The sequence below is a fragment of the Muntiacus reevesi genome, chromosome 4 (assembly GCF_963930625.1).
Source record: "Muntiacus reevesi chromosome 4, mMunRee1.1, whole genome shotgun sequence".
Taxonomy (NCBI): domain Eukaryota; kingdom Metazoa; phylum Chordata; class Mammalia; order Artiodactyla; family Cervidae; genus Muntiacus; species Muntiacus reevesi.
The window spans coordinates 143,156,043-143,178,720 of record NC_089252.1 but is presented as its reverse complement, the minus strand read 5'-3'; the positions used below and the strand labels follow the sequence as shown (position 1 = coordinate 143,178,720).

Genomic DNA, 22,678 nt, shown 5'->3' with positions numbered 1-22,678 from the left:
AGACCCTGATTCTGGGGAAGATTGAAGGCAGGAGGAGAAGGGGATGACAGAGGATGAGATGGTTGGACGGCATCACCGATGGACATGAGTTTGAGCAAGCTCCAGGAGCTGGTGATGGACAAGGAAGCCTGGCATGCTGCAGTCCATGGGGTCGCAAAGAATAGGACACAACTGACTGAATGAACTGAACACCTGAAACTAACACAACATTATAAACAAACTACACTCCAATAAAAATTTTTTTTAAAAAATGAGGTAACAGATTTCAGAGACAGTATGGATATAACCTGTCCAGGTCACACAGCCAGCATGTTCTTGAGTTGGGTCTGGACTTTGAAGCCCCCACTACTAATTTGCCACGCTCCACAGCCTTACACAGGGCTCCCTCGGCCAGAGTTTGCTGTGGTGCAAACACCTCTGGGCCAGGAGTGAGGACACCTCCGGGCCTGTTTCTATGAAATAAGGGCTTCAAACAGAGAACCGCCAAGACATCTGATGGTGTTGATCAGCTCAAGCCATTGGATACGACAAGCAGGCCAGTAGGGTGAAAAACAGGCTGCAAAGAGGGAACGACTGGTGAAGAAAGGGAGACACCAGCCTGGACGGGGGCTCTTTCCAAAGCTCTGAAGAGAGGTCTGCATGGAAGACGTGGCTCTGTCCACCCGTCCCCTTCTGTATCGATCTGACCAAGTCACTGCTCAGAAATGAAAGGTGGGGCTTCCCTGGTGATTCAGTGGTAAAGAATCTGCCTGCCAATGCAGGAGACACTGGTTTGATCCCTGATCCAGGAAGATCCCACATGCCTCAGAGCAACTAAGCCCATGTGCCACAACTACTGAGCCTGTGCTTTAGAGCCCAGGAACTGCAACTAAGGAGACTGCATGTCCGAGAGCCTGTGCTCTGCAACAAGAGAAGCCACTGCAGTGAGAAGCCCAAGCACTGCAACTAGAGAGTAGCCCTCTCCTGCTGCAACTAGACAAAAGCCTGCACCACAATGAAGACCCAGCACAGTCAAAAATAAAAAATAAATAAATAAATTAGTTTTTAAAAAAGAAATGAAAAGTTGAGGCAAGGGCTCTGAACACCCAGTTTCCTCCAGGGGTAAATGGGGAGATGAGGCATCCGTACCCTCACATTCCGTACAGAATCCTGTCTTGGGACCTGAGGAACAGCCCTTGCCCACACACAGTCTTCTTTTTAAAAAGCAAGCGGGGCGGGGGAGTGGCGAAGCAAGAGGGACATTAACTCCTAAAATAGAATAACAAAGCCAAGAAACAAGAATAAACTTAGGGAGAGCGCTTTCAGCCCTTGCTGAGAAGATGCTGCAAGGGCCAAGTAGGGTTCATTTGAAAACTGACAAGTTTTTCTGACTTCATGGGATCTCCAGTTCACAAATTCCTCCAACCATCGACTCATTTGTATCTTTCTTTCCTTTATTTACACAGCCGGGGTTGTACAGTCTGTTGCTTCAACCACCCTTTGTCCAAAATCCTCAACTCCCTAGCCCTAAAGTCGTTCCACCAAACTCACCTGGCAGAATCCCACTCCAGCTGGCCAGTCCTTTTCTAAACAAATCCACCTGGACTTTGGATTCTGTTAGTGAAAACCACCTAAACATTCAAATTGGTTTTGCTATAAATTCATGGTCTCTGTGCTCATTCCAATTAAACGTGGCAGATTAAACACATATGTTTACCACTACTCCTTCCTGAAACCCCACTAAAATTACATCAGTGGAATTTTAAATCCTGAAGAATAAAACAGATGAGAGACAGGAGGTGAGAGATGTCAGCTACTATAGAGGAGAGAAAGCAGATGAGAAGTGGCAACTGGTTCAGCAAATAGTAGAAAGTCAAAGTCAGTCTCTGTAGGGGGCCATGCCAGAGGGATATAAACTGATTCTTAGGGCAAAGGCCCAGAAAGGCTCAGGAATTTACAACACTAGGTATCTTGGAAGACTGGAGGGAGCACAACTAAAAACACGAAAATTAGATGAAAATTTCTATAAGGAACATTTACACCCTCACTCTCCTCCCCTGCCCATTCATCCAAATGATTCCCCTCTCCTCTGCCAGATTCCAAAGAAGCAGGAAGTAGAGAAACCGAAAGTCTGGGACTTAAGGATGCCAAGCACAGCAGGAGGTGAGGATGAAGCACTGTAATGAATACAGGAAGATTAAGAGGAAGTAACCTATCAAGTCAACTCCTTTCTCCCAACCAATGTTCAGAATCAGAGGCCAGGGGTAAACCTTCCAGGAGACTACAGTGCTCCCTCTCTGGAGATATTGACCTCAATGAGACTCTTCTTTCAGTCCTTGACCAATCACCTAGTCGATGCTCACAAGTCAGTAAATACATCCTATATATGCACTTGGGCCTTCCAATATGCCTTAGTTCCTCACTCTTAAATGAAAGCAGACACAGTCAGGGACTACAAGACATTTGAGGAAAGCCTCTAACGTGAACCACAGAGACAAAACCAGACAAACTGGAAAAAAAGGCATTTGGTAGAAGAGGAGAAACACAGGAAGCAGAAGAAAACTTCAAAAATTCAGGAAGATATTGAATCCATTAAGAAAAAATAGATTGCTGTCATATGTACTCAGAGAAGCAGAAGCTCTATATTTTTAAAAATATGACAACTGAAATGACAAAGTCAAGAAAATCACACAGAAAGATAAAATGTAAAGAGATAAACAGTAAAAGAGAAAAGAACTTTTAGAAGATCAAACCAAAAGTCTCAAGAGTCAACTAACAGAAGTTACAGAAAGAGAAGGGGAAAAAAAGGAGGAAAATAATAAAAACTCTAAAAAAGAAAAAGTTTATAGAACAGAAGGATAGACCAAAAGGATCCACTGAATGACCGACAGAAAGACAGACTATAATACTGTTTCAGAACAATGGAGGATCCAAAGACTTCCGGAGAGAAGACTAAACAAACACACCTAAAGCAGGTCATGGACAAAGGACAGAGAATCAGACCACATCAAATTTTGCCCAACACAGGACAGAGGTGAAGGGAACTCCCAGGGCTGTAATGAGGGCAGTAGCCATCTTCAGAGGCAAAAAGCAGCAGTGGTTCTACTCGACTGAACACACAACACTGCCCGGCAACATTCAGTTCAGTTCAGTTCAGTTCTGTTCAGTCGCTCAGTCGTGTCCGACTCTTTGCAACCCCATGAATCGCAGCACGCCAGGCCTACTTGTCCATCACCAACTCCCGGAGTCTACCCAAACCCATGCCCATCGAGTCGGTGATACCAAACAGTCATCTCATCCTCTGTCGTCCCCTTCTCCTCCTGCCCCCAACCCCTCCCAGCACCAGGGTCTTTTCCAATGAGTCAACTCTTCGCATCAGGTGGCCAAAGTACTGGAGTTTCAGCTTCAGCATCAGTCCTTCCAATGAACACCCAGGACTGATCTCCTTTAGGATGGACTGGTTGAATCTCCTTGCAGTCCAAGGGACACTCAAGAGTCTTCTCCAACACCATAGTTCAAAAGCATAGTTGACTCATAGTTCAAAAGCATATAGTTGACTCATAGTTCAAAAACATAGTTCAAAATTTTTGAACATTACTATTCTGCTATTGACAGCTCTACCTCCAAGTCTCTAGAGCTATTATTTCAAAATTTTCCACACCTCTCAAATGACTGACCCATCAATCTTCTCCCTGTTTCCCTCACTTCAAATTTCTCATAGCAAATAAAAGCCATCCAAACTCACTCTTTCTGTCACCTGCACTCTGGAGTCCTCCCTTTCTTAAATATTTATTCAGTGTCTGGCATATATATTCCAGGCTTCCCTGGTGGCTCAGCAGTAAAGAATCCCTCTGCCAATGCAGGAGCCGCAGGAGATGTGGGTTTGATCCCTTGCTCGGGAAGATCCTCTGGAGAAGGAAATGGCAAATCACTCCAGTATGCTTGCCTGGGAAAATCCCACTGACAGAGGAGCCTGGCGGACTATAGTCCATAGGGTCACACAGAGTCAGACGTAATTGAGCGTCTGAACACACACACACATACAGTAACTTTACAGTTAACTTTTTGAGGAACTGCTGAAGTGTTTTCTAAAGTGGCTACACTATTTTATATTCCCATAAGGGTTTGCATCTCTCCGCATCCTTGCCAGACTTGTTATTGTTTGCCTTTTGATTACAGCCACCTGCATTTGTAACCTCAGTAAGCACTGCCAACATCCACAGAAGTGATACCAAATGTATGAAAGAGTTTGTGTTCTCAGCCTCAGTAAGAGTGTGCTGTCAAACTTCCAAATTTTTTAAACTGTAGGAGTAAAAATTACCTTAATATAGTTTTAGTGGAACTCCTGTATTAGTTTTGCTGTGATAAATAATGGATTCAAAACTCAACTGCCTTGAGACTTCCCTGGCAGTCCAGGGGTTAAGACCTGGTGCTTCCACTGCAGGGGTGCCCTGGTTGGGGAACTAAAATCCCCCAGGCCTCCTGACAGCAAACAAACAAACAAACATTGCTTTACAACAGAGATTTTATTTCTCTTTCATGGCTCACACTGGATTAGCAATAGCTCTGATTCATGTACCTTTATTCCAACACCCAGGCTGAAGGAACAGCCCCTACTGGGGACACAACGTTCTCACTGCAGAGAGGAAAAAGCAAAAGGCAGAGAACACCGTGCACCAACTCCTAAAACTTCAGCTCAGACCTAGCACGTGGCATATGTGGTCAGACCCAGTTGACCAAAACAAGCCCTGGGATGAGTGGGGTGAGGATGTATAATCCTCCCACATGCAGGCACTGCAAAGCGCAGGGCGATGGCTGACAACTGGATGACAATCCTCACTACTGGCCACAGGCCCTTAGGATTTTGCATTCTGTTTCCCCTTAGTCTGGAGAAGGAAATGGCAACCCACTCCAGTACTCTTGCCTGGAGAATCCCAGGGATGGCGGAACCTGGTGGGCTGCCATCTATGGGGTCACACAGAGTCGGACACGACTGAAGAGACTTAGCAGCAGCAGTAGCATCTCCCCTTAGTCCACAAAGCCCAACTCACTCATCTGCTTTACCAACCTGGCCCTATAGACGTCTGAGTTGAAACCCTTGATCTAAAGGCTTTCTCTCCTCCTCCTCCATGGATACCTTCTTGATTCCCCCCTCCCATTTCTTCAACTCTCCTTCCCACTACCCCTTTATCACAGCATTTTATTATTTTTTTTATTTTTTCATTTTTTTTATCACAGCATTTTAAATTGTCTAAACCTCTCACATGTTCCCAACTCCAGCTACCTCCTCTTCTCAATCAACGTTCTTAAAACAGTTCCACTCTGTTTCTTTCCTCTCATACTTTCCTGAGCCCAGTACCATGCAGCTTCCACCTTCAAGGCCACTGAGAATGTCCCTGCATCCAAATCTAACAGATACATATCATCTTTATCCTGCTTGACCCCTCTGGGACCATTAGATACAGTTTGCATTCCATCTTGAAATTTCTTTCACTGGCTTCCACCTGACTACTCCTGACCACTTCCTTAGCTCTCTTTGCCTCTCCACCTTCCTCTGGCCCTCCCTCGAGAGCCGCTCAGGGTTCTATTCCAGGGCCTCTTTCATTTGTGTTCTGCACCTCTCCCTGGACACTCATCCACTCCCAGGGCTACAGGCTGGTGACTCTCCATCCAAGAGCTCTCTCGCCAGCCCAGATCCATGATGCCCCCTGCCTAATTTGGAAGTCTCACAGGACTTCATACTCAAATGGTCCAAAAGTGGACTCATAATCAGCCTTCTCAATGTTCTCTTGTCAAATGTCTTCTTGTCCTCGAGTTCCCTGGTTACGTGAATGGTACCATCGTCTGAAACCTAAACTCTGAGCTACTCCCTCCTTTTCCTCAGTTGACTTTTTTTTCCTTTTTATTTAATCTTCAAAGGTTAGTCTTTCTCATTCAAAATATCAACACAACACTAAAACCTAGATAAAGCTTTTTCTTCTGGTTGATGTAAAATTCTTTTCCTTAAAAGCACTTTAAAAAGAAGTGGTAACTTTAACTAAGGATAACATAAAAAAAAAAAAAAGGATAACATCACCAATTGTGGGGCACACAGTCGTTGTGGGTCTCCTGATATAAGGCATGGAAAAGCTCTCAGGATCACTGCTGCCAAAAATGCACCACCTGAATTTAACTAAGAGGAAACATCTAAACTGAGGATCATTCTACAAAACAACGTAGCCTGTAATCTTCAAAAATGTCAGGATCATGAAAATCAAGGAAAAACTAAGGAGCTGTTCCAGATTGAAGGAAACTAGAGACATTACAACCAAAAGGAACACGTGATCTTAAATGGGCTCCTGGATAAGGAAGAAAAAAAAACTACTGTAAAGAAAGTCACTGGAAGAACTGGTGGAAATCTGCGAATGGCTTGATCACTGCATTGCAGTTATGGAAGAGAATGTTCTTATTCTTTGGAAACAGGCTGAAACATTTAGCAGCAAAGGAGCATAGTATACGCACTTCCTCTCAGTTTAGAAAACAATACTATGGGACTTCCCTGGTGGTCCAGCAGCTAAGATTCTGTGCTCCCAATGCAGGGGGCCAGGGTTCAATCCCTGGTCAGGGAACTTGATCCCACATGCTGCAGCTAAGGCCGGTAACAGCCAAATAAATAAATAAAATATTTTTTTTAAAAAAGGAAAGAAAACAATACTATGTGTATGCACCTAGAAGTTTTTTTTTAAATATGAGAGCTTTATTGAGATATGATTCACTTACCACAAAGTTCACCCTTTTCAAGTGTACAATTTGGTGCTTTTTAGTATATTCACAAAGTTGTGCATGGATCACACTATCAAGAACATTGTCATCATCCCCAAAAGAAACCCCGTATCTACTAGTAGTCACTCCCCATGCATTTCTTTAAAGAACTGGGGGAGCGGGGAAGGGGAAAAATAAAATAAAGAACTGGAAAATTCTTCAAAATACTAACTGTGGTTATTTCTGGCTATTGGGATTATAGACAATTTCCATTTTCTTATTTATGTACTTCTATATTTTTATAATTTTCTGTGATAATTCCATTGACTTACAAATTCAAATAAAGATTATGTTTAAGGAACATAAAAGAAGGAATGAAAAGGCAACAAAAATTCCAATCTGTATACCAGGCTCAAGGAATGACCCCATTACATCATGTGTGGTTTCCCAAATCCTAAAATTCACTCCCATCTAAAAGGCCTACCAGGTGACCAAGGCAGCCAATCCTGCTCATTTCTACCATGCAGCCCAGCTGGCTCTGAGAGAGGGACGGGTTCAGCGAGTTCAACAAACAGCGACTGAGTATCTGCTGCCCGGCACTGCCCCAGCCGCTGTGTGTCTGCTCTGCTCACTCCAGCTAACAAGTCAAGAGGGAGGCCAGTGCGTAGAATTAAGGCACGGTTGCTCACTAGAGAAAAGGAAGGCTGCTTAACTCCACTCAATTGGCCCAGGGCAGCCTTCAAAGAGAAAACACTCTGACACTCCTTAACGTGATAGAGAGCTGGTGCAGAAAAGACTATTCTGAAAAGACCAATCTAATCGGTAATCATTAAAACACCACTTGAAAAAGTGATGGGGTGGGCCTGAAGGGAGAGTGTACCAAGGACGTTGAGGAAGGTTGCCCAGGAGGAAGCCTGCATGAGGGCAAAGGGATTAGGGCACTTGCTTCTTAAAGCACTTTCAGTCAGGTTTATTCATTGTTAGAAAGTGGAAAACACTGACCTCTCTGCTGTCTACCTATTACCCCACTGACTCAACCCCCAGGTTAACAGTGGTTCCAGTTCCTGTGTATACAGTGTTTTCTGCCCTTCTGAAAGACTGTAAATTCCTGGGCGGGGAGAGGTCTAAGTCTTACCCTTCTTCAAGTAAAGCATGTGTACATGCATGCTTATGCGTGTCCAACTCTTTGCAACCCCAAGGACTGTAGCCACCAGGTTCCTCTGTCCATGGAATTCTCCAGGAAAGAATACTGTAGTGGGTTGCCATTTCCTTCTCCAGGGGATCTTCCCAACCCAGGGATCAAACCTGTTCTCTGGCATCTCTTGCATTGGCAGACAAATTCTTTACCACTGCGCCACCTGGGAAGCCCTTTAAATAAAACACCAAATACAAAATAAGCATTCAGGAAAATATTCGTCTTCATCTTTCCCACTCTCCTTTTCCTTCCGCCAAGTAGTAGTAGTGGGAAAGATGAAAATTAATACTTTTCCTGAATGCCTATTTTCTATTTGGTGCTTTACTTAAGGATTAAGACTTAGACCTCTCTCCCTCACCCAGGAATTTACAATCTAGAAGGGGAGAAAACACTACACACAAGAACTGGAGCCATTACTAATGTGGGTGTTGAGTCGATGGGGTAATAGGTAGACGGCACAGATGTCTCTTGTACAAACTTGAATAAACTGTTTCCAGGTTCTGAAAAATGATGCTGCACTTCACTCACATATGATGTGTATAAACCAAAAATCAGTATTAATGATACTTTAGAAGATATGCAAAGGGTTTTTTCTTTTTTCTTAAAGACTTTTCACCTATGATCTTACTTGGGCTTCACAGTAGTGCTAGAAGCTAGCCTGACTCTCATTTTCAAGTCAAGGACTCTTGAACCAGACAGAGTGAAATTAATTTGTCCAAGATGTCCAAAGGTGACATCTAGGCTAGGACCTTTCCCACTACATCACTGGTCCCTTTTAAGTCTGGCATTTCTCACTACTTCTCACCACACACAAAAATAAACTGCAGCTGAGGTAAAGGCATAAAGTTGAAAATATACAACTCTAAGAATACCAGAAGGAAATATAGGGAAACATTTTTATAATATTGAGGTAGCATTTCACAAAAACCCCAAAACCACAGGCAGATTTGACTACATAAAACTTTAAAAATTCTGTTTAAAGAAAGAAACATTAAAGTGGTTAAAGATGATTCATGGCTTTACTCCCCCTGCCTCATCATCATTTTACCTACTCAGTTTTCCAAAATGGCCTTTGCTCTCCTGCAATTATTCCTTTCCTAGCAAATTTAAAAGTCACTTTAAGTTCCATGCAAAGTCCTGTTTTAATAAGAATTTAACTTAATCTAAAGCAAAAACTTTGTCTCTACAATATTAAAGTCTTCCTATTCACAGACATGATAAAACTCCACCTAATCAAGCATTTGGGGAAGTTCCTGGTGGACCAGTGAGTGGTGAGGACATGGTGCTTTCAATGCCCTGGTCCAGGTTGAATTCCCGGTCAGGTAACTAAGATCCCACAAGCCATGCGGCACAGTCAAAAATCATAATTAAGCCCTTTTTGTCTTCCACTAAAATAACCTGATTTTCTTAATGTGTAACTTGCAATTTCCTGTTAAATTTACGTCTATAAATGTAAACTTTATTGTGAATGATATCATTCTATGATATTTTTATGGTTGATTATTGTTCTCATATTTTATTTATATGAGTTGTTTGTTAATCATACATCTGGCGATGCAGCTGAACTCACTGGCTTTAGTATTTTGTCAATTTGATTCTCTTTGTGAATGGATATATCATGTGAAAATACTTATCATAAAAATATGAAAATTGGAGTTTCCTGGTGGTTCAGTGGTTAAGAATTGCCTGCCAATGCAGGGGGCAGGGGTCCTATCCCTGCTCCAGGAAGATTCCACATGCTGTGGGGCAACTAAGCCCTTACACTGCAACTATTGAAGCCCACACACCCTAGAGTCCACACTCTGAAACAAGAAGCCATCACAATGAGAAACCCATGCACTGCAACCAAAGAAAGCCCACCTGCAGAAATGAAGACCCAGCACAGCCAAAAATAAATAAATAATAATAATGACTTTTGGGTGGCCAGTAGCTCTAATAGAATATTAGTTTTGATTGTAAACATTCTTTTCTTGTTACTATTTTCATAGAAATGTTTCAAATATTTTCCCACAAAACACAACCTCCACTCTAAAAAAAAGTTCAAAGATAAATGAAAAATAAGAGAAAAATATTTTAAAAGCATATGACAAATGAAAAGTTAGTGTAACACGGAGAAGATTTCTCCCAATCAATACAAAATAGACAAACGATCTACTTTTTCCTTAACAGGCAAGAGATGTGAACAGGCAGTTTATAAAAACAATTAAAATGGTCAAAAAGCGACAAGAGATGCTCAACTTCACTATTAATGATATGCAAATTAAAATAATGAAATTATTATTTTTTACCTATCAAGTTGGCAACTGTATAAAAAATTCATAGCATCCAGTATTGCCAAGATTGCAGGACTGGGCACTTTCACACATGGCTCTGAATGTGTAAACTGTTACAAACCCCTGAAACTCAACTTCGCAGGACCTATTAAAATTTTAAATGCCCATTTCCTACCTATAAATCTATCTATAAAAACAAAAGGCTCACTATAAGGATGTTCATTACAGCATGGTTTATAAAACAAAAAAACTGGAACTAACCTGAATGTTCATTGAGGATGGGCCTAGACAAACTAAAATACTAATTGCTGGAATACTGAAACAATTTTTAAAATGTGAAACTAAAAAAAATAATAAAATGTGAAACTACTTAGAAGATGTGTAAGATCTTCTTTAAAAGTTTATTCAAGTTTGTACAAGAGACATCTGTGCCGTCTACCTATTACCCCATCGACTCAACACCCACATTAGTAATGGCTCCAGTTCTTGTGTGTAGTGTTTTCTCCCCTTCTAGATTGTCTGGGCCACTGCGGTGCTCAAAAACAAATTCTGGACGAAAAAAAAAAGTTGTTTTTTTTTCAAGTTTTTATGAACATAGATAAAAGCCTGGTGGTATACACAACAAACTGATAAAAATGACTACCTTCAGGAGCATGGAGTAGCATACAGATGGCAAAATTTTTTTTTTGCCTTTTAATTTTTTTGTGCTGTGTGGATTGATTAAAATAAGAATGAGCTATTTTTTTAAGGTATTTATTGGCTGAATCAGGTGTTAGTTGCAGCAGCCCGCTAAGGAGTTGCAGCACACGGGCTTAACTGCCCAGTGGTATGTGGGATCTTAGTTCCTCCACCAAGTATGGAACTCATACCCTACCCCCTCCCCATTACAAGGCGGATTCTTAATCACCGAACCACCAGGGAAGTCCCTGAGCTATTTTTTTTTCTTAATTAAAGATTTATTTCTGATAATCTCACTCAATTTGATCTGTTCTATGATGATCTTAAGACCACAAAGATTTGCTGTCAATTGGCAAAAAAAAAAATGGAGTGCTCACAGAAACGAAATCTATGTACATAAAGTGGCTGGAAATTGTCTTCATTCATAAACAAAGATTTTTTTTCTTTAGGCATCTCCCTTAATTCCCCTACACTCACAACCTGACAGCACCTAAATAAAACAGACATTTCCTTCCATCAAGTGCATTAATGCATAGTCCATCTCTAGCAGAAAGTGAAAACGTTAGTCCCTCAGTTGCATCCAACTCTCTGCAACCTCATGGACTGTGGCCCGCCAGGCTCCTCCATCCATGGAATTATCCAGGTAAGAAAACTGGAGTGGGTTGCCATTTCCTTCAGGAGATCTTCCCAACTCAGGGATCGAACCCAGGTCGCCTGCATTGCAGGCAGATTTTTTTACCCTCTGAGTCACTGGGGAAGCCCATCTTTAGCAGGAAAGTTGGGAATAGAATTTAAAGAAAGGCTCGAGTTTTCCTACCATAGCCGTGCCAATGGGCCACCCTTCATTGCCAAATCTCCAACAAGACCGCAGTTTTCTACTGAGGAGAGCCCTATGCCTTTTCGGGGAGGAAGCCAAAGTTAGATGCTGGATGGTCTAGAAATAAAGGCGTAAGCACTATAAGGAAATCAAAAACTCAACATTCAATAAACTAAGATCATGGCATCCAGTCCCATCACTTCATAGCCAACAGATGGGGAAACAATGGAAATAATGACAGATTTTATTTTCTTGGGCTCCAAAATCACTGCAGATGGTGACTGCAGCCATGAAATTAAAAGATGTTTGCTCCCTGGAAGAAAAGCTATAACCAATCTGCACAGCATATTAAAAGGCAAAGACATTACTTTGCGACAAAGATCCGGCTAGTCAAAGCTGTGGTTTTTCCAGTAGTCATGTACGGATGTAAGAGTTGAACCATAAAGAAGGCTGAGCGCTGAAGAATTGATGCTTTTGAACTGTAGTGTTGGAGAAGACTCTTGAGAGTCCCTTAGACTGCAAGGGGATCCAACCAGTCAACTCTAAAGGAAATCAATCCTGAATATTCATTGCAGGGACTGATGCTGAAGCTAAAGCTCCAGCACTTTGGCCACCTGAGGCGAAGAGCCGACTCTTTAGAAAAGACCTTGATGCTGGGAAAGACTGAAGGCAGAGGGTACGACAGAAGATGAAATAGTTGGACGGCATCACGGACTCAACAGACATGAATCTGGGCAAGTTCTACGAGATGGTGAACGACAGGAAGTCTGGCGTGCTTAAGTCCATGGGGTCCCAAAAAGTCGGACACGACTGAGCGACTGAACAACAGGAGAGTCCTATGCATTTTCGGAGGTGAGGAAGCCAATATTACATACTGGACGGTCTAGAAATAAAGGCGGAAGCCGTATGAGGAAATCAAAGGCTTCGAAGTGCGCCGAACATGCCAGGGAATCCTTTCTCAGACTGGAGTTGAGTGTACTCAGCAAGAGCGTGCAAAAAACTTAACTCCCCTCTCAGCTGACAGGCGGCCCTCGGAATCTGCAGATCTGCGCCTGATGGACAGCTCGTGTAAAGATAATCCCGACAGAGCTACGTGAAAGGCCTCGTACGAACTATTCTGGCACTATTTGGGGCTCCAGGCTCATAAGCGACAAGGAGAACATCTGCGAGGAAAGGAGAGTGATGACTCTTCTTCAAGGAGTCCTAACCAACTCACCTAGCAAAACCCTCAACAAACACTCGGCACACCAACATTTCAGGGCCTTCTTTCCTGCCCAGAATCAAGATGGCCGCGGGGGCGCGCCCGCAACACGGCGCATGCGCCGTACCGTCGATCCTCCCTCTTCCCGTCCTTCAGCGCGCCGCCGGCACTGCCCACTCACCAGCTGCACTCCCTCGGTGCGCCCTCAGCCTCACCCCCTTTCTGTCTGCCCCCGCCCGGAAGTGGATAGTGCTGCACTGAGGAGAGGACGGAGGGGGAGGGGAAGTGCTTCCGGGGAAACGGGCCCCGGGTTGGTGTTTGTAAACTTGCCTCGGTCCCGGCGGGGGCAGCGGCCGCCACGGGGTTGGCACGGAGTGCTGCGGTCTGGAGGAGGCGCCGCGCAGCGGGGGAGACAGCGGGAGGCCGCGCCTGGCAGGTAAGAGCACGCCCCAGGGAGCGCAGCGTTGTGGAGGCAGGCGGCAGCGCTCCAGCAGCTCGCAGGCCGTGGGGCACCGCGCGGGAAGGGGGAGGGGAGCGAAGGAGGAGCCCGGGGCGAAGGGAGGGTGGTCCAGAGGAGAGGTAGGGGCTGCGCGCACACCGCTGTGCAGTCGCGTCACCGACCGGACAGAGGGGGTTTGCTCGGAAGGGACGCGGGCGCGAGCACGCACCTTGCGCGCTCCTGGGCTCTCTTCTCCGGGTGCGTGCGGCGGGCGCAGCGGCTGGCTGGCTGGCGGCTGGCTGGCTGGCTGGCTGACTGGAGGAAGGGAGGGAAGATGGGAGGGAACGCGCAGCGTTGGGCTTCGTCTCCTTGTCTTCCACCTCCGCACAGAGTTTACGTACCTTGGGGCGGTCTCGGAGAATGCACACGTGTGGGCCGGCCTGGGCTCGTACTGCCGGCCCGGTTTCTGCCTGCTGCTCAAGCGCCCAGCGTTTACCCCTGAGCTTTTCTCCACCCCACTTCTGGTCGCCTTAATAGAGTGCGAGCTTCGCGGGCCGGCCCACTGGACACAAAAGCCCTAGAGGGCCTCCGCCCCCTTCTTGCAGTCCTAAGTTGGCAAATCCTAGCAATTGGCCTGCTGCAGTGCCTCCACTAGAGGCCGAAGTTACTTTTGCACCTATCGGTGGCCTGGAGACCAGTTTCTTCTCATGACCTAGAAAGAAAACTGATGTCTTCGTTTAGAGTGGCACAGAGAGCGCCTGGCAAAAGAGTTCAGCCCACTGAAGGTTGTATGGCCTGAGGATGTTGCACCTAACAGCTCCATTTCCCTTTCTGGTTTCAGGTTTCTGAAACAGGTCGTGAATTTCATTCAGAGAATTCAGCTGGAGAACCAAGACTGGCAGACTTTTTCTTCAGACAATAGGCAGGAGCCAAGCAGAGACCAGGGATTCTTGGAACATCTATCTTTACTTTGGAGGACACTAAATTCTGTTTGAAGACAAAGGCACTTCACTATGGCAGCAGGACTGAAGGGACACGAAAGAGTTCTTACAGTGATTTGGTGACAGTTCTTCAAACAACAGTGTCTTAAGGAAAGGTGGAGCAAGAAACTCGAACTTTTTGAGTTGCATTAAGTGAGAAATCAGCATGGCTCAGGTAAAAAGCTCTAGAGTCCTCCTCCTCCTTCAAGATCACTGGGAAGCGTGTTTGCAGTTTCACTCTTGAATGCTGCCTTAGTCAACATATTGACCAACCCAGTGAGCCAAGCTCTGTATTAAACACCAGGGGGAGATCTAGAGGAAGGAAAGGAGACAGGCCACAGCCCCTGCCTTCAGGGAGCTTCCAGTCAAATGAAGGAGGTAGGCTATACTGCATCACAGGCCCTGATGGGACATTTACAAAGCAACATGTACTCAGTCTACACTTGGTACAATAATTTTTGAGGGGCATGAGGGAGTAAACAGTCTGGTGAATGCTTCATTTGTTTTTTTTCCAACAGGAATTTATTGAGCTCCTGTTACATGCACGGCATTGTGCTGGGGATACAAAGATGAATAAAATTGACCCTGACCCCAGCAGGCTTCCAGGCTAGTTGGGTTGGGGTTGGGGGAGATGAAGAGACAATCTGTTACTTATCTTTATATACACAACACTGTGTGGTAGCTGGCTAGTTTTCAGACTCAATGAGTCTGTTGATTGAAGGAATATGCAATCATGGAGGTATGTACACCGTAGAGGAGGGAATGAGCCTTCTGCCTGGATGAAAAAAGAAGTTGAAGCTGGAAGGATGTATAGGATTTTGCTAGATAAACAAGTAGAACAGAGCATTCAGACCAGTACAATGGCATGGGCAGAGACTTAGAGTCCTGGGAGGATATGGTGAGGTGGAAAGTACTGCGGGCAGTTTGCTAGTTAAGGAGGAATGGGTTGGGGTGGGGGGCAGATGGTTAAAGACAGGAGATAGTGATAGACGGCCACGTTAGGGTGAGGGAGTTGTTTCCTGGAGAAGTAAGTTGAGTGTGACTGAAGGGCTTTTTATGCCTTGCTGAGGAATTAGACTTTATTCCATAAGGGATGGGGACTCTCTGAAAAGTGTTAAGCAGGAGAGTGACATAAGATCATTGTATTTGGAAGGTAGTTGTCCTTCCGAATCCCCCTTGTGGGAATACAAGATGGATTGGAGAGACAGGATGGCTTAACAGGTTATTGTAGTTATCTGGAGAGAAAAGCTGTCTGTAGCATCCCCGGAGCTTTTGCCAGCTTCCTTCCAGGGACCCTACCCTACCAGCCTCACCAGGAAGAAATCACTGGCTTTCTTCCAGCTGCATGCACAGCTTCCTTCTTTTCCATACAGAGGAGGAGCCATGCAGTTTCTTCTTCCTTTGTTTGCAACCCACTTCACAGCATCCTGTTCACTCTAGCTCTGAGAAGACTGCTTTATCCTAACTGCTAACTTTTTACTGGGGTGCTGCTTTTGTATGTTAACTTAACTCATCAACCCTGTGAGGGTAGATACCTTGGTAAACATTTTGCATTTAAGGAAACTGAGGCTTAAAGAGGTGGAGTAAACTGCCTTAGATTGTACAATGCAAACAGCAGAGTTAAGTCTTGCTTCCAGACCTTTCCCTTCAAAGTCCTTGAAGATGAAAGAGGGGGTTCCTAGGATGTACTGATCACCTGAAAGGAATTTCTTTTTAAATTACTTGCGGAAGTTTTCTGTCCAACTGTTTCTTAAAAGTGTTTCTTCGGTAAGAAAAGGATATTGTCTAGTGCTGGCTAAACAAAGTCAGTTTGAAGAATGTAGCGATTTTCCTAAACATCCCTTACTTAAGTGGTTTTTAAACGATGTATAGCAAGGACTGTGAAAAATATGAATGTGCACACATGAATGGTGAGGTTGGGGAGGAGGAAGAAAAATTGTATATTCATCTCCAAAATCCTCCCAAGTAGTTTAATTTTTATCTTTGTTGTAAAATACAAAATTTTTATATTTGACAACACTTAGAGAATTTTAAATCTAAAGGGAGAAATGACCTAATTTTACTGATACATGTTTATAGAGCTTAATAGACTGTACATTTGGCACTAGTGAGATCTGCCAGTCAGAAGCAGGTTCTGTGTAGCTAAGTGTCATCAAGAGAGAAAGAAGAAAGTTCCCCTAGAAATCTCCCATGTCAGTGGGTCAACAGGACGGACTCTTGGTATTTCTAAGCCTCATGTGGCTTCAAAGTAATATATAGATACACACTTTACCCAGCACAGTGCTGATGACAAAAGTGTCAGTAGCATCTGATGATTCTCTTGGTCTGTGTCTGAATGCTGACACTTGACAAAATGAATAACTGGTCCTGGTGAGATGGGTTAGGGAGGACTCTCGAAGGAAGCAGGGTTTTGTGGTAAGGAGGGACGCTCCTTGGAGAGAAGCCGCACCTTAGTAGCTGGGTGTTTAAGGTAGTTCTTTGGAAATTGGCAGTCTGTTTTTGCCCTGCCCTGCCAGGTGACCTGACACCTCATCTCCTTTCAACTTAGGCAAGTCTCCTGGCTTGTGAAGGCCTAGCAGGTGTGAGTTTGGTTCCCACTGCAGCCAGCAAGAAGATGATGCTGAGCCAGATTGCCAGCAAGCAGGCCGAGAATGGAGAGCGGGCAGGTAGCCCTGATGTGCTGAGGTGCTCGAGTCAGGTACAGCACTTGAGTCCATTGCGGCACCTGGGGGTCGGGTGGCCCAGGCTCTCTGCCAGGAGATGCCCAGCTTTGATCCTCAGTGCTTCTGTTTAGGGAAGTGGGAAAGGGGTACAGCTGGGCCATGAGTGTGGGTATTTTAGAGGGTACAGGAAAGGAAGGTCTTTTCTGTGCAACAGCTCGCTAAAACCAAGGTACTTGGAGAGGAGACGGATGTGTACTTTCCCTAAAGCTCTGGGCAGGTGATTCACAAGTTGTCTCAAAGCACCTTTGTGGCCTCCTGTCTTGTGTTCTGAAATTGACTGTGCATTTAGATTTGATTTGTATTTAAAGGGCCACCGAAAAGACAGTGATAAATCCCGGAGCCGCAAAGACGATGACAGCTTGGCTGAGGCCTCTCATTCAAAAAAGACTGTTAAAAAGGCAGGTAATGGGGAATTCCTTGGCAGTCCAATGATTAGGACTCCACGCTTTCATTGTTGAGCGCTCGGGTTCATTCCCTGGTCAGGGAACTGAGATCCCATAAGCCACGCAGAGCAGCCAAAAAAGAAAAAGAAAAAGGCAGGTAATGGGGAAACCCCCAGACTTGTTCAGTTTGGGGAATAAGGCAGCCCTCTTCTTTCTTCCCTCTCTGGCTCAGCCCTGAGCTCTCCTCACAGCTGGTGAGTTGAGTCACTCTGGCTTCATCCAGAGACCAATTTGGCAATTAATCTCTGCCCTCTGTGAAACATCCTTGGTAAGGGGAGGGTCGGGGGAACATGAGGTCCTGTGACAAGAGGGGCAGGCAGTCTCCCTCTAAGGTCAGTTCAGAGTGTGAGGTTTGACCAAGCAGACAGCTTGCTCACCTTACCTCCTTCGTCCAAGGGTCTGTTAACTCTGAGGGTTATGGGAGATGACAGCATCAGAGAAGTTACTTTGTCCAGTAGGGCCAGGGCAGAATGGAGGCAAGAAGGGGGCAGAGGGATAGGATAGCCTCATGACGTGCCTGACTCTTGCCCCCAGGTGGTGGTAGTGGAACAAAATGGTTCTTTTCAAGTAAAGATTCCCAAAAATTTTGTTTGTGAACACTGCTTTGGAGCCTTTAGGAGCAGTTATCACCTCAAGAGGCACATCCTTATTCACACCGGTAAGTCTCTTGCTCACATTCAGAGGGGGAGCATAGTCCATAGTTTGTATTATGTTTGTGTGTATCTCCTGTTGGGTTTATTTTAAGGAGCAAGTATTAGGAATAGGGGAAGAAGGTAAGTGAATGAGGCAGAAGAGATTGTATGTATCTGGTGTTGCTGAGACCAGCAGCTTTGGGGACCTTTCCTCATTAGCACATTACTAAAAGGTAAAGATTTCTGGGAAGATACCTGGAGTGAGGTCCCTGCCATCTATGCCTCCTGATGCTCCCTTCTCTCTGATTGGGCCAGGTGAGAAGCCATTTGAGTGTGACATATGTGATATGCGTTTCATCCAGAAGTACCACCTGGAGCGTCACAAGCGTGTACACAGTGGGGAAAAGCCCTACCAGTGTGAACGGTGTCACCAGGTAAGCTCATGTGTCATGCAGTCACACCCACCCACATACTTTCTTCCCCAAGAGCCAGGGCTCGCCCCCACTCCCTGCCTGACAAGGGGCCACCTCGCATTCCTGGCCATGATGGTGTTAGTACTTCGGAGCGAGGTATATCTTTCTAGCCTTGTATAGGTATATCTTTCTGAAGATATGGTCCCTCCCCGAGGGACCATTAGAATAATTGTAATAATAATAATAGCGTTTCTTGAGTACTTACTGTGTACCAGGGACAGTGAGAGCATATATGATGTTATCTTCACATTAACCCCGTGAGGTAGCTGTGTTGCCTTCATTTCGCCCATGGGGAGATTGAGATTTAGAGAGGTTGAGTTTCCCAAGGACACAGCAGATCAGGGATAGAGCCGCATTGACTGGAACTTCAGAACATGGACACTTAGGAGGAAAAGATAAAAATCCCTGCCCTGGGGGAGCAGTCAATACCTGATGTGTTGTGACTGTAAAATCCAGGACCAAAACGAGACAAGAACAAGAGATGAGAAATGATGACAGTGAACACTTTCTGGACGCTTGACTGGGTCTCAAGCGTTGCTCCACGCTCTCAGATTCTATCTGAAGAACCCTAGAATGAAAGCTCTGTGGGGCAGGGCCTTTGTCCCTCCAGTTCTCTGCTCTGTCCTCAGCCCCAGGAACTGTACCTGCCTTGAGATACTGAATAAATACTTGATAAATGAAGCAGCCGCTCTGTGAGTAGGTACCTTTAGCCCCATTTTACAGATGAGTGGACACATTCAGGGCTGAGACCGCTTGCCCAAGGTTGCATGGCTACTGCACCCTAGGCCAGGATTGAGACTTCAGAGCTGTGTTCCTAACCACCATGCACTCATGCTGTCTGTGTACATGCCAAGGGAATGTAGAATGGGACGTGCGCCTCTCCCATTTGGGAAAGACAACTCTAGCCGATAGGTAACCAAGTTTCTTCTCTCAGGCACTTAACCCTCCATTTCTTCTCAGTGTTTTTCTCGGACAGATCGATTACTCAGACACAAACGGATGTGCCAAGGGTGCCAGTCCAAGACTTCCGACGGGCAGTTTTCTCTTTAGGCGCAGGGGCCCCGGGTGGTGGGAGTGATCAGAAGAATCCACCGAAGAGTGCAGCCCCTCTGGTCTGATGGTCCCACCACCGCCCCGTCTGTACCTGTCTCCCTCCTGGAGGAGTGGACCCAGGAGACCGGAAGAGTGCATCAGGGGACGGCAGGCCCCAGAGCTTCAGCTCTGTAAATAATCTGAGACTCTGAGTATCTCGGGGAAGTTTCTTCAGCATTCCTGGGTAGGGAAGCTAGTCCCCAGACCCTTGGCTGAGGTCGCAGGTGGGGACTCGAGGTGCAGGACCAAGACTGAAGTGTGGTTCCCACAACCCTGGACTCCTGCTGGCAGCTGAGATGGAAGAGATTGGGGAGAGGGATTTGTTTGTTCTGTTCTCGTTTTTGTTTATCCAAAAGCAGTTTCAACAGGCGCACTGTGGAAATAGGTAATATGGAGGAGGTATAGAGTCCTGGTCAAAGCAGGGACTATGGCTGGTCCAGCCCTCCCCCAAATTGAGTTTTTAGTTGCAGTTGATCCTTGATGTTCCACAGCCCTGTACCTCACCTCCTGTTTGAAGGAGAACAGGATCAGGGATGGCAGCTGTGCTTACTTTGGCCTCCTTATACACTGTAAGGACAAAAGGAAGAGCAGTGGGAGGAGCAGACAAGGGCTGGATCCAGGAAGAGTAGGCAGGTACCTCTCATTTCCTTAAGGGAAAAGCAGGATTTGTGGCCCAGGCTATTGCAGTGGCCAATGCCACACTGGTACCTAATGGGGTCAGCTCAAGTGCCTTTTGGAGGAAACTTGGGTGAGAGTGGCCCTTGAAGCCCCTTCCCTTTCTCTCTTTGGGTAGTTGATCTTGGAGATAGTTTTTGGCTACCTCGCTGATACTGACTGACTCCTAAGCCAGGCAGAGGTGTTGAGCAGGGAGTCATGGATGTTACAGTGGGTTCTTTCTCCTTGTGCCCTCTTAGGAACCACCCAAGACTAGCCCCAAGTTGGGCGACAGCTGTTCAAGAAACAAAGGAGTTTGGTGTCCCCTGACGTGACTGTTGAGCAGCGTGAGCTGTTCTCCTCGCTCACGTCCTATCACTATATTCAGGTAGAGGAGACAAGGGTCTAGCTTTTGGTCCCAAAGGAAAAGATCTTGGCTTCCTTCTTGATGGCCGTCCCTACGCAACAAAGAACTGTGGGGGTGGTGGGGGCGTGCTGCGGAGAAAACACCGAAGAAGAAACCTAATGTAGGTTTTACTCTTAACTGTATTCTTTGCTCTTCTCTGCTCCAACACCACCACCTTATCTACACCCTCCCCAGAAGTGATCAGGGGTGTGTGTGTGAGCATGTGTGTGGTATGTGAGTGTTTGTGTTTGTATGCTTGGAGATGGCATATTATTGAGCCAAACCCTTCTCTAGCCCCAGCTCGGGAGGACGAGCGTGAAACAGCTTCTCCTGACTGCCCCTCCCCCAAAACCTGAAGGCCTGAACCTTGAGGTTCGAGAGGAGCTGAAGAACTCAGCTTGAGGGGCCTGGAGGGCTTCACTTTGGAGGGTTTTTTTTAAGATTGATTCAACAGACTGCTGGTTAGGATGTTGCTTACCCAAGCCAGGGCTTGTGAATATGAATTTTCTAAAGTGAAATAAAAATCCTCTTTCTTCCTGCTAAGGAAGGGATCCTTATGGGAGGTTCCGGGGGTTTGGTTGACTCCCAGGTTGTGGGCTGTCCTGACCTATGGGGGTGTGGTGAGTAATTAGAGAAGAATCATGGAGACTTGGTGCACTTAACCAGGCTGTCACTGGGGGGTCTGAGATGGCAGTCTGCAGGAAGTGATTTCCTTTCACAGAAAAGGTAGGCAACAGCACACTCCTGTTACCTCTTCTAAAGGAAATGGTGGGGGGCGGGGGGGGGTCTCCATACCTCTGAGGTGTGAGGATTTGGGGAAAAGAAAGGAGGCATGGCACCCTTTAGCTCTTCCCTGACAGCATCTGAGATCCTATGGGGAAGCGCTGGGGAACGTGCGTGCAGCCTGTTCTCTCCTAGTTTTGTGTTGGCACGTTTGACATGGTTCGGAAACTAGACGGCGAGTCCTGAAACCAGCCCTTGGTCCCTGCAAGTTGGGCCTCTTTCTGCATGTGAGCCAGCCCCTGTCAGAGAGCTCCGCTGGGGGCTGGGGTTTGTCTGGGACACATTTAGAAAACTGTCCTTCCAGACGGCGCTTTTGAAAGTGGAAGACTTTGCTCCCTGCCACCTGCAACTAGGCAGTTTAGGATTGGGGGTGTGTGTGGAGAGAAGCACGTTAGTGAGGTGTGCCCTTGCATGTGCGAATGTGTGTTTAGGTCCGAATGCGCCCTAGCCCCCTGCAGGCCTCAGCTTCCTGCTTCAGTGTGTGGGGGAGAGGGAACTTCTAAGCATATGTGCAGAGAGCCATACCAGAACCACCCCTGCCGAGGACTGGGTGAGTGGAAACTCAGGAGCAGGTGGTTAGCTCAGTTGTCCAGGTGCTGATGTTCATGAGGCTGTGGGTTTGTGAGGAAAGTGGAACCGAGAGGCAAAAGGAGTGACCGCGCCCAAGAGTCCCACTTACACCCCAGGGAGATCACAGGCCACTACAAAGGCTCCTGGGCCCGACATTCCACCCCTCTATTGGGTGGGGTCTAGCACTGGAAAGATGCCTCAGGTGTGTCTGGAGTGAAGGGGGTGGCAGTGGGACTTAAGAGACCAGCTCTTAAGAGACCAGGACATGAGATTTGGGGACCTGGGAAAGAGGAGCGCAAATTCCTGGGTGAGCTGCTGGACCGGGCCCCACCAGCCCTGCCCTTCCCAGCACCTCAAGTCATCTCTGTCCACCCCGCCTCCAACAACCTCTTGTCATCACTTAGCTACTGATTGTGCCCCATGGCTTGACATTGGAGGGTTAAATGAGGTGTGGGGTCCCACCACAACGTTTAACCCTCTCCCCAGATGTTCTCTGCCTCTATGTGGCCCTGGGGCTTTTATCTTAATCCCTCCCACCCCACCCTTCCTCTCCACCTTTTTTTTTTTTTTTTTTTTTAATATACTTATTTTGCTATTAG

The 22,678-nt window shown here is 46.0% G+C and overlaps 2 protein-coding genes across 6 annotated transcripts in view; one reads left to right on the top strand and one right to left on the bottom strand.

The window, feature by feature from the left end:
• Positions 1-13,836, bottom strand: part of CSAD (cysteine sulfinic acid decarboxylase) — a 26,610-nt gene extending 12,774 nt beyond the window's left edge. Inside the window, exons 1-3 of one of the 4 annotated variants that reach the window (XM_065934341.1) lie at positions 13,725-13,836; positions 13,553-13,638; positions 13,215-13,313 (exon numbers count right to left, since the gene is read on the bottom strand). The gene's annotated coding sequence lies outside the window, so the exon portion shown is untranslated. Of the gene's footprint in view, positions 1-12,899; positions 12,992-13,214; positions 13,314-13,552; positions 13,639-13,724 lie in introns of those variants that run through there. The other 3 variants (XM_065934340.1, XM_065934339.1, XM_065934338.1) reach the window with 3 other exon arrangements.
• Positions 13,167-22,678, top strand: ZNF740 (zinc finger protein 740). 2 transcript variants are annotated; one of them, XM_065934343.1, is made up of 7 exons: positions 13,167-13,320; positions 14,165-14,681; positions 16,852-17,001; positions 17,335-17,424; positions 18,004-18,127; positions 18,417-18,535; positions 19,535-22,678. In XM_065934343.1, the coding sequence occupies exons 2-7, from the start codon at positions 14,673-14,675 to the stop codon at positions 19,622-19,624; spliced, it is 582 nt and encodes a 193-aa protein (XP_065790415.1). In that variant the 5' UTR covers positions 13,167-13,320; positions 14,165-14,672; the 3' UTR covers positions 19,625-22,678. The 2 variants fall into 2 exon arrangements, with proteins under 2 accessions (XP_065790415.1, XP_065790414.1); XM_065934342.1 differs by having other exon boundaries at positions 13,168-13,320; positions 14,165-14,478; positions 19,535-22,675.

What these genes read in the sequence shown, in the direction of transcription:
- ZNF740 (XM_065934343.1), top strand. An exon ending in CAAAAAAGACTGTTAAAAAG is followed by an intron (nt 17,425 to 18,003) that starts GCAGGTAATGGG and finishes TCTTGCCCCCAG; the next exon opens with GTGGTGGTAGTGGAACAAAA. An exon ending in AGTGTGAACGGTGTCACCAG is followed by an intron (nt 18,536 to 19,534) that starts GTAAGCTCATGT and finishes ATTTCTTCTCAG; the next exon opens with TGTTTTTCTCGGACAGATCG.